The following is an 11,704-nucleotide window of genomic DNA, read 5'->3' on the forward strand; positions in this document are numbered from 1 at the left end:
CATCTGGCTGGGTTTCCCCAGCCACTCTGGGAATATTATGTTATATTACTCTGGGGTTGCGGCGCTAATCTCATGTTATTGGCCAAGGGAGTCAGCGTAAAGCTTCCAGGTCATGTGGCCAGCATGACAAAGCCGCTTCTGACAAACCAGAGCAGCACACAGAAACGCCGTTTACCTTCCTGCTGTACCCCAGCACTGTACCTACCCCATTGCAGGGATTCGAACCGCCAACCTTCTGATCGGCAAGCCCTAGGCTCTGTGGTTTAACCCACAGCGCCACCCATGTCCCTTATATTATTATATACCATATACGCATCATAGACTTTAAGCACATTCCTTACCCACAAAGAATAATGGAACTGTATCTTACCTCTCACAAGGTCCACCCTAAAAGCCCAGATATGAAATGATGCTCGAAGCACCTAGTCAACAACATCCTGCTTTGCAGAAGCCTTCTCCAATTTTTCCCTTTATATACTCAGTCATTCTATCATTTATTAAAATATGAATATTGCACATCTCCGGTTGCTTAAAACTTTTGAGTATGAGGATGATATGACACCTGACAAACCAAACATAAAGAAATCCCCAAAAAACCAAAACAGGCACAGAAGTCTAACCAAAAGCAAACTGTTAAAAATAAGGTTTGCAAGCAGTCTCAGGCCTTACAAGGCTTTAGAGGTTAGTTATATTAACGCATTTTAAGATCTACAGAAATCACTGGGCTTCTCGTGATATTCTCTGTATGTAATATACGCACAAACACTCAGACACGGTCTGCACTTTCCTTCTACTGTATACTCCCCGCTGAGAAAGAAAAAAATTATATCAGCAACTTTCTTCGCAGATAACAAACGCCAACCACGAAGGGACTCGAACCCTCAATCTTCTGATCCGAAGTCAGACGCCTTATCCATTAGGCCACGTGGTCATCCATGAGGATGCTCTGCAAGAAATCTTCCTTACCTGTTCATTTCCTGATTCGGGCATGTATGTACCGGTATAAATGCTCCTGCTGAAAACTGCGGACAAAGTCCGTGATTTATTTCTTCTGCCTAGTGATTAAACTCTCGTGGCGCTTTTTAAAAAGCAGCAGCGACAAACATCCCATAGAAAAAAAGCATGCATCGGAACATCAGCTTCCAAAATAAAATACTAAAATAAAATAAAATAAAAGGGGCAGGGTGACGAGAGCCTGGCAAGCAAGCAAGAATACCAACCGAAGTGAGCGGGCATGCTTGCATGATGCTCTTGAGCTCCCCTCTTGGATCGTGCTCACTCGACACTCCCCTGGGGTGCTCAGTGCGCGCCTTTACGCTGCAAAGCTTTCCCGCGTCTCCGTTACATCCTGCCCGCATTTCCCTTTGCCTCCCAGAATTTAGACGCGCAGCAGCATCAGGAGCACGCATGCACACGACCAGGCATCCTGGACGCGGAGCTGGACTCGGCTGAATGAATGCACGTGTGCGATTTTTATCCCAGCAACGGCAAACGGACGTCTCCCTGGTCCGGATCATCACGCTTGTTCACCCACATATTTAAAGGCGCCCACATATTATGCGGATCGTGACGTGGCCAAAAACTTCTCTCCTGGCCAAACACAGCAGGGGGAGGGCAGCACGTGGCGGTGGGCGCGGCCAAGGTGGAAACTGGGTGAGCCCACCTTTCTTTCTCCCCTTTATTGATCCATCTTCTCTTCACCCTCATTCATACAGACGTCCATTCACACGTGTACCCACACTCTTTCCCTTTCGGGTTTCCCCCCAAAATCATTTTTAGTAACAAAAAATAACCCACCCCAATAAACACACACTCAACATTCATTCCCCCCCCCCTCTTCCATTTATTTCCCTGCCCCACCCCCCACTCTTCCATCTGGGGCAGAGTGGGTCAGTGCCTGAGCACAAGTTGCTCACTCGTGCATTAAGTCGTGGGTAGGTAAACTTGATGGTGCAAAGAGGAATGTGTTAGGCTTGCCCTTTCGTTGCTGCTGCTTACTACTACATCATTATTGCTTAAAGCATGGGTAGGCAAACTAAGGCCTGGGAGCCGGATCCAGCCCAATCGCCTTCTTAATCTGGCCCACAGACGGTCCAGGAATCAGTGTGTTTTTATGAGTAGAATGTGTCCTTTTATTTAAAATGCATCTCTGAGTTATATGTGGGGCATAGGAATTCGTTCATTCCCCCCTCCCCCCAAAAAATATAGTGTGGCCCCCAACAAGGTCTGAGGGACAGTGGACCGGCCCCCTGCTGAACAAGTTTGCTGACCCCTGGCTTAAAGCATTTTGGATTATCAATTGACATCCATGAATATGACTTGTGAAGCAAGTTCCCTTGAATTTGCTTCAAGTTAATGTAATGTATTTTCTGGCCATTATAGCCTTAGGTTATTTTTCCTGGTTTTAACTTTAGAGCTACTGTAGTTCATATATCTTCCAAGCCCAGGCCATTTGTGGTTATTATATTAGAATATGCAGATTAGGGTGCAATCCTCTGTACACTTACCTGGGACTAAGCTCAATTATACTCAGTGGTAATTACTTCCAGGTAGGTTAAGGTAAAAGGTAAAGGACCCCTGACAGTTAAGTCCAGTTGCGAATGACTCTGGGGTTGCAGCGCTCATCTTGCTTTACTGGCCGAGGGAGCAGACGTTTGTCCGCAGACAGTAGATTACAAGTAGATTACTTCCATGTATGTGATGGTACTGTCAGTGGGATTTTTCCACATTGCTTGCCGGTGTATGTTCCACAGAGTATGGTAAGGACTAGGGTGTTGAATCTTTTCCTCTGTGCCTTATTCATGGCATTTAGCTTGTTTAATATTTTTAAACATGATGTCAGTCATTACAAGGCAATGCTTCCATTCCCCCTATATCTGGAATTTGTTCTGAAAATGAAATCTTTGTGCCTCAGGCCAAAGTCAGACAATGACTGAAAAGAATGTCATTTATATGTGATATTAACAAAATAAAAATAAAAATGGAGTCTTAAATTATAAAACCAAATCTCTGCTATTTTAGGTTAGTATCTTTTATCACTGATAGTTTCTATGCCTTTAATAGATTCATGGGCATCAGTAATTCAACAATTGCTATCCTCCGTATCACCACCTCTCCATGCTGGGGGAAAACCTGGCATTGCTACCACTAGTGCATAAACACAGAACTGGAAAGGGGCGGGGGGGGACTTCCACTGAGAAGATGTCTTATATTTCCCATCTTTCATCAGGCAAATCCTATTCTCCACAATTTGTAATCCATCAAGATGAACCCCGCTCACCATCTATGGACCCTGCTAAGTGCTCTTGATGACCAGTATCATGGCCACCCAACCTGTTTTTCATAGGCAGCAAAAGCGGGATTACCATGTGAATCGATCTGACTAGCATTTGGCTCCGTGACTCGTGAGTTGCGTAGTCCTGGTCTGATCGCAGTTGCACTGATCAAAGCCACAATATCGCTCTATGGCATTGTTAAGACTTACAAGACTTTTATGGGGGTAATTTCGCTTATAGGCCAATTTAAATATTTATACTTTTACAGCATAAAGTTTTCAAACAGTTCTTATTGGCAAAGGCCACGAATCTCTCAAAGCTACTGCAGTGGTGGCTTGCCAGGTTAACAGTGTATCCAGAATGCCACTCCAGGAAAACTCTTGATACTTCCATGTTTTAGCACTACGGTCAAAAATACAAAGACAGGCTCTTTGCTACGTTAATTTTTTAATTTTTTTTTTAAAGCACCCCGGATAAACATTTTGAAGAACCATTCAGAAAGTTTATTCAGAGTACAGTATATATATATATATATATAGCTCACTTTGTGCCTGGCTCAAGGAATGTGGGGTGCAGCCTCTTCTCCTTTGTGTTCTTTTAATGTACAAAGTTTGGAAAGCACCATGATGCAAAGTACAAAATGAAACAACAAAAGTTGTTCAAGGCCAATGATCCAGCACATCCTGGTGTTTGTGTTCAGTCTCTTCTGGGTGGGGTTATGCTCACTTTTAAGGATCAAGTTATTAGTTCCAGTTCTGTTCCTGCCTTTTTTTAGTATTAGCTGTGTGCTAGCTGCACCCTCTTGTGGGGAAGGATGCTCATGCCAATGTAGTGCAGGCGACAATGCACTTTATATGGAACTGCCTTTCAAACACATTCAGAAACTGCAAGCCGCATTATTAATCTGGACGAGCCACAAGAATTTGCTACAATGGTGCTTGAAGAACTTCACTGGCTTCCTAGCACAAGTCAAAAATGTTGGTGTTCACCTTTAAAGCCATCCGTGGTCAGTGATCAAGGCACCTAAACAATTGCCCACTCCGGGGTGGGGAGGCCCAGGACTGGGGACCAAATGGGGGTCCCCCAAAAAATCAAGTTAAAGTTAGAATCTGGGGCCAAGATTAGCAATTTTAGCTGAACCGCTCAGGGTTTCAATCCTGAAGAAGAAGAAGAAGTTTAAGGCAACAATCCTACACAGCCTTATTTGGGATCCATACTGAACTCTATGGATCTTATTTCCAAGCAAATATGCAGAAATCAATAACAAGAGACAAGAGAAAACAGGACTACTAAGATTCCTGTAGAATTACTTTATTTAACATGCTCCCATGGATTCTAGAGTTGCTGGATATGGCAAAGTTCTTTTAGACAGACAGCTCTTACAAATCGGCAATAGGCTTGTGTGGCCAATATGGGTACTTTTCTTTGTCCAGCCTACATGCAGGAAATGCATCTTGGAAATCCTCCATTGTCATCTGATCAAAAGGAATCACATTTCTAATTTTCTGAAGCTTGAAAAGAAAAGAGAATAGCCCATCATTAGTACATTATGAAGAAGACTACTTAAAATAAAAAGAACAGATCTTTATTAGGAGAGCACAACGTGGTGGAGCAGACTACTTACACCACAAAAATCACCAACTTACCTCTTTCTCATGCTCAACAACACGTTGCTTAGAGGCTTGTATGAAAGAAGCAGCATTCTTGTCCTGCAACACAGCAAATTATTTGCTTCGCATATTAGTGACATTGGAGAAGGCTGGGGTTTTAGTCAAACTCTATAGGTTGTACCCAATACTGCTGTTCTACTCACACAACTGCACACTTGCACAATGGGACTTTCCCTTCCTTTCCTCCTCCCCCCCCCCCGCACCCTCTAAAAATCTGCTCCAGGGCATACATAGCAGAGTTTTGGGGTGTGCAGGGGGCAGGAGAGGAGAGGAAGGAAAGTCTCATTGCATGAGCATAACTCTGCTCACCAAGCACTAGATCCAACCCTATAGTTGTGCAGTATCCTAATTCTGCTGTGAATTTTCACCAACCGTGAAAAATGTCCTAATAAAACTCCCCCTTAAAGAACATACGTTGCCATATTTATTTAAAATCTGTGTGAATATTCACAGATTGCTCGTGCAGTGCAGACACAATCTGTACACAAGGCATGCATGGGATACGCCCAACTGCTATAATGCTTCCCCGTTTTGGAAGAGGCAGAAGGATCAGAGGGACCAAGCATATCATATGTATGTTGCTTGTTGCTTGCCACCCTGGGTTTCTTTGGAAGGAAGAGTGGGATACAAATTTAATAAATAAATACACTCTGCCTACATTATCTCTCATGTGTAAGGTAGCCCATTGGCCCATTCCAGACTCAAGTCGTTGACACTTGTGGCAAATGATTACCAGTATAATCACCTGCCATATGGCATGTAGAATCCACTACAACTTTATATATAAAGGAAAATAGCAACTGTCTGATTTTGCAACCGTGTTCTAACATTCTATTCTGGTCCTCTCTCCCACCACAAACTGCATTTTCTCTTGCCTATAATAATGCAAACTATCACCTTGAGGCTTGCAGCCTTTGCATTAGACATGCCCCTACATTGCAGTTATCTTACCCTTTTCCAGTTTGGGTTCAGGCCTGACTTTGGAACATAATTTAGTCTTGGGCGCTCTGATAGATGACCTCCTTCAGGGCAGAGACAGGGGGAGTACAACCCTATCAATTCTTCTGGGGCTCTCAGCTGCTTTTGATATCTTTGGCTACAGTATCTTCCTGGACCATCTGTGAGTAGGGGGGTATTGCTTTATGGAGATTTCACTCCTACTTACAGGGTCAGTTCCAGAGAAAAGTATTGGGTGACTGTGTCTTGACACCCTGCCAGTTAATCTGTGGGATTCCCCAAATCACAATTTTGTCCCTAGTGCTATCTGTAGGAAGCCACTGTGGATGTTTATTAGGAGATCTGGAGCAAGGTGTCATCTTGAGGATATCCAGGTTTAGCTCTCAGTAATATCTGAACCAGGAGTAGCTGTACCAGACATAGGCAAACTCAGCCCTCCAGATGTTTTTGGCCTACAACTCCCATGATCCCTAGCTAACAGGACCAGCGGCCAGAGATGATGGGAATTGTAGTCCCAAAACATCTGGAGGGCCGAGTTTGCCTATGCCTGCCCTAGACCACTAAGAGTAACCATTAACAACTTTGGTTGGTGCATCAACTACAATAGTTTGCGGACAAGGATCGTCTTGTCAGTATTCCATGCATTGGTAGCCTCATGTTTAGGCTGCTGTAGGCAACCCTCGCACCTGTTTCAGAAGCTGCTACTAGTGCAAATTGCAGCTGCTAGGGTGCTTAGTGGGACAACCAGCTTTGCATATATTACGTCTCTGTTGAAAGATCTGCACTGACTTCCCAATAGCTACTGAGCAAAGTTCAAGGCTTTGTTGTTGGCATTTAAAGCCATAAATAATTGGGGACTAGGGCACTCTGCAGACCACTTCCCCAAGGCACAGACCAAGCCAATATTCAAGGTCTTCTGAAGAGACCCTGGTGGCCATTCCACCTGCTGGCTGTTATTTGGCGACAATATGGAAACTGACCTTCTCAGTGATAGTACCCACTCTCTGAATACCATTCCTTGGTTAATTTGTAAAGGGGAGACAAAAATGGTCTGTAAATACTTCTTTAAAAACTATGTTTTACCCAAGCTTGACTGGACTCTGACCCTTAAATGCTTACTTTTCATGTTATACACTGCCCAGTTCTATTTGTGATATAGTGCTGCATTTTTATCTTGTAGTTTAGATAATTTTATTGAATGTTTGCATGTTTATTGTTGTTATTGCATTTTTAATGTAAATTGCTTAGAGATTATTATTGCATTAAGCAATATAAAAACTGTAGAGATAAATACCAGCAGAGGGAAATCAGAAGTACTGCCGATCACAAGCGGAATATGGTAAGTGGTGAGCAGGGAATGGTGTCTAACACAATTTACCGAAGTGCGATACACAAAAGTGCCCTATAACTGAACAAAGACACACACAAACCACACTTACAGCCTCTTTTTCTTGGGCATCTATCTTAGATGACTGGGTATCCACAGGCTCAGGAATCTTGATTGCTTTAAACTGTAAAATTTGAGGGGAAAGTACAGTATTTCAAATGTCTTGCATCCAATTCTGTCAGTGACATTTATACAGTCAGCGATAACTTTTCCAAGTCCTGTCTGTTTCCCTTTAGTTGTAAGAGGTCCTTAACTCAGTGGCAGTGTATGATTTGCACTTTCTAGCCTCCCAGTTCAATCCTCTCCATCCGAGTGTGGTTCAAGTGTCCAGTCTAAAGTAGTGCGCTACACTGGGAGCAGAAATTAGCTGATTTTACAGAGTTTGCTTGCCAGCACCCAAGTCAGTTCACAGTGAATGACAGTTCTCATACAGCTACTGCAAATGCACACCATCCAGATTCATTCCTAAACAGTTAACATGTTTCAATGTCCTCTAACTTCTTTGGATTGCATTTTCATACATTTATTTGCTGTCCCACATGAAGAAAGCCAGAAAGCCAGGCATTCATTCATTTATTCATTTAATTGGATTTATATACCAAAGATCTCTGGAGCCATCTATATTGATACACATACTTGCCTGGTTCATATCCAACAATAAATAAAAATCAGCATGATTATTGCTTCAAGTTTAGGTTTTCTAGCCTATCCACAAGGCAGAGGTTGGTGGGAAATGTACTAATTGTCTAAAGACAAGAAAATGCTGTTGTTTTTTATGAGCACAGCACCATGCAGCTGCAACATTGGTGCCAAATTACCCAGAAGGAAATAATTACTATACCCAGGGTGATTTCTATTATTAAAATTATTATTATTATTATTATTATTATTATTATTATTATTATTATTATTAACCTGCCCTTCACTCTAAGGTCCCAGGGCAGGTTACAACACTAAAACACAGTATTAAAAGAAATTTAAAACAACTTACAATCACAAAGGTAAAGTGGGTCCTGAAAATACACACTGGACTGTGTGACATGCAGTGCCTCATTTAGATTCAGAAATATTTGAAGTAGCATAACACAACCTCACCTTTTTCTCAAATTCATCTACCATGCCCTTTTCAGCAATTGTTGTCTTGTAAAAAGCCCAATCTATAGCTGGGGGATTCTCTGGCAAAGAAGCAAGCCTGTTTAGATGAAGGAAAAGTACATTTAGTACAACCTCAACATGTTTTCATACAATTCTTAGTTCTGTAGCCATCTCCCATTATTGTCACCCTCCTTGAGGATAACTAACCATAGCTGCCAATGTTCTCAGCTATTCAACAGAAATAATGAACCTTCCAAGATTCATCATACCAACTAACAGTGACTGATGAGTAGAGTCCAAAATAGTAGACTGTATCAGTCTACTATTTTGGACTTAACTCATCAGTTTTGCCAGAAGCTGATAAAGGGGTTTTGTCAAATCGTAAGGCAAAGAACTAAACTTCAGTCGAGACACAGAAACAGCATGTGACATCTCAAATCTTACTACTGTCAATCAGATAGATTTTAACATATCAGTTACAGTGGGGGGTGGGGGACCAGAGGCATTGGGACTTTCTCCAGTCTGTGCCCTTCAGCAGGCCATACACCCCTCATTAGTCCAGCATCTGAGTCCTTTTGCCTGGCTGGAATGCATCCTTGAACAACAATACTGTATGTCTCTTACTTCCCTGGATGAAAGGTGCTACTGAAGGAATTTTTTTATTTTGTTCCCTGAATGAAAGATAGTGAGACATATGTATAGAAACATCTGGCTTTTTGCATGCCTGGAATGAAGCCTATTGTACAAAGAGTAGAAATACACCCAATATTCCACTTACTTCTGCATCTTACTCTACCCACCACTGGAATGGAGCCCCATGAGATGATGCCTAATAAATTGCATCCCTCCGGGGGGGGGGGAATTCCCCACCCTTGGACAGATCTTCCTTCAACACTCTGCTTATCACAGATATATACAGAATATAATCTGCAGCAGAAAGGACTGCCATAAAGTTGCCAAAAAGAACAAAATGAAATTTGTGTATCACTTTAATAGGCTGATCTCAGCAACAATGAATGGAGCAGAGAGCTGTGGAATGTATGGCAGGGGTGAAGAACCATTTTGGCCTGGTGGGCCAGGGATTAATCTCCCCACCCACACCTGGGAGCCAACTTTGATGGGTGGGTCGGATTATCATGACACCAGGGAATTGGCACATATCAAAGAGCCTGCTCAGCCCTATACACTGTACTTCCCAAATGTCCAACAAACAGGTGATTGACAAGTCATTGAGAAGTACTGTGTCCAGGCCTAAGCAAGCTTCACAAGCCCTGTGCTTGGCACTTAGAAAGTGCCGGGCAAAAGGTCTACAAAGTGCTTTGCACACTGCTTCCCAAACACTTGACAATCACCTGGGTGCCAGGTGCTTGAGAAGTGCTGCACACAGGACATTGCAGGTGGAGGTAAGTGTGGCCTGCCCAAAATAGCATCATAGATCAAATGTGGACTGCAGGCTGGAAGTTCCCCACACCTGGTATATAGCATAACAAACCAGTGACTGGTTCAAAGTAATTTGTAAATATATAACCAAACAAGGCATTCTATTAATTTATTACTGTTAGCACATAGCCTGAACGCATCAACCTTGCACAAATACCAAGGCGGTTGACACAAGAAAAAGTGAAATTAGCAAACATGGTTCCACAGTGCCCTTTGCACACTGGGACATACTCACTTGGCTGCCAGAGCATCACTGCGTGTTTTCAGGGCATTAAACATGGGCTTCTGATTGGGAGGCACTCGCTCAGCAAATGCCATCCAGTCTACTGCTTTCAGAGTAAATCTGCGGGCAGCCATTGTTACTTTCTGGAAAATAATAAAGCAGGAAGAAAGCTTAATAGGGAGAAAATAACCAGAACACTAACTGAGCAGCAAAGCTATATGAGATGAGAGACAAAGAGAAGAATGGTTCAGTTTCATCAAAGCAATAATTCAATTAGGAGTTCACACCAGAACACACCTACCTCGGAGTAAACCCTATGAATGCACTACTTTATTTTCAAGTAACCATAATAGCGTTAGACTGTTAAACTCACACTCACCCCATTCTTTTCATTCAATAAAGGGGGGGTTAAAATTAATGTGGATTCTCCTTTATAAAGATGGCAGCGATGTAGCTTCTACAATTATATAGGCTTCTGCTTGCATGTTAAAGGCGCAGCCAGAGGCAAACCAACTTGAAGGAACATTAAAAGGACCTCTGCTAGGACACCAAGGAATCCCAGCGCCGCCACAGAAGGGCTGGCCGCGGACAGAAAGTGGGGGAATAAAGAACAGAAAAGGCCCGTTAACACCACAATATTAAAAAACAGCCGACAGGGTCCCCCAAAGGACGGCCGTACTCCACTCACCTTCAGCAACCCTTCACCCTCACGATACAGAAGTCGCCGGAAACGTCCTCCCGGAAGGAGAGCCTGACCGTCATCGCCGTGACCAATCAGGACCAGCAATCCCGGAAATAGTCCGCCGCACACTCAGCACCATAGATAGCGGAAAAGAATAGACTAGTCGCACGCCTCCATTTTTGCGCAGTTAAGGGAGGCAAAAGCACAGCGTGCAAAGCAATGGAGTGCAAGGCGCGGTTATGTTTTAACTGAACGCCGTCTTTGGAGCTGAAGGGGCGATGGAGGCCTGACCTTTGCCGAAATCTGAAGTGTATGCCTTCTGTTGCATTGTGTTACCAACATGTCAAAGTGGAGATCTTCTATCGCTGTTCGCGATGAGAGTCAGCTTGAAATATCTGCATACTGTACCGCATTGGCTGCATTCTTGCAACATAACTGCTTAAAATGACTGCGTTGTAGTACTTCAGGGGAAACCTGAATCAGCAGTTTTTAGATTCACCAATAAAAAGTCTTTATTAGAAATGTCTTATAAGCCACCTCGGCTCCCACCTAAAATTTGCAGATCATAATGCATGGTGGTTGCAACGCTCACTTTAGTCTACATCTTACAGCTATAACAATTGACTTATGATGCGACGTTGTAGTAAACCACTTTAAGCACGAATTGCCTTGCCACTCACAATACAAGAATCATAACAGGCTCGGTTTTTTCAGTCGGGCAACTTGCAAATACATGTACTGTATAGGGAAAGTCATTTTGACGGGAATCACTGGCTGGTATGCCCCCCCCCCCGCCAAATTAACATTCACATTATTTATTCCACAGACGAGGATTAATTCTTTGCTTCTTTGGGCGGGTAAGGAAGTGGCAGAAGCACCCGCTGCTGCCAAATCACAGTTTCAATTAAATCCTTTATCTTCTCCTATCAGCAGCTGTCACTTTCATCACGTTGCCAGTGCGGGGAAAGGGGATTC

General features: G+C 43.2%; 1 protein-coding gene and 1 non-coding gene across 2 annotated transcripts; both read right to left on the reverse strand.

Moving 5' to 3' along the window:
- Window positions 1-858: 858 nt before the first annotated feature.
- Window positions 859-931, reverse strand: TRNAR-UCG (transfer RNA arginine (anticodon UCG)). Its single transcript has one exon. It is a non-coding gene; the product is annotated as a tRNA-Arg (tRNA).
- A 3,639-nt stretch (window positions 932-4,570) lies between these two features.
- Window positions 4,571-10,777, reverse strand: ATP5PD (ATP synthase peripheral stalk subunit d). Its single transcript, XM_035104423.3, has 6 exons — window positions 10,736-10,777; window positions 10,060-10,190; window positions 8,385-8,481; window positions 7,342-7,413; window positions 4,922-4,984; window positions 4,571-4,786 (listed from the first exon to the last, which is right to left on the reverse strand). The coding sequence occupies exons 2-6, from the start codon at window positions 10,179-10,181 to the stop codon at window positions 4,655-4,657; spliced, it is 486 nt and encodes a 161-aa protein (XP_034960314.1). The 5' UTR covers window positions 10,182-10,190; window positions 10,736-10,777; the 3' UTR covers window positions 4,571-4,654.
- Window positions 10,778-11,704: the final 927 nt, after the last annotated feature.

Source organism: Zootoca vivipara, chromosome 2 (genome assembly GCF_965207765.1).
Source record: "Zootoca vivipara chromosome 2, rZooViv2.hap1.1, whole genome shotgun sequence".
NCBI lineage: Eukaryota > Metazoa > Chordata > Lepidosauria > Squamata > Lacertidae > Zootoca > Zootoca vivipara.

Bases quoted from the DNA above. Each gene is read 5' to 3' on its own strand.
- ATP5PD (XM_035104423.3), bottom strand. From the start codon at position 10,181: ATGGCTGCCCGCAGATTTACTCTGAAAGCAGTAGACTGGATGGCATTT. The intron at 8,482-10,059 runs GTGAGTATGTCC...TCATCTAAACAG, and splicing joins AGTGATGCTCTGGCAGCCAA to GCTTGCTTCTTTGCCAGAGA. The intron at 4,985-7,341 runs GTAAGTGTGGTT...GCTGTGTTGCAG, and splicing joins ATGCCCAAGAAAAAGAGGCT to GACAAGAATGCTGCTTCTTT.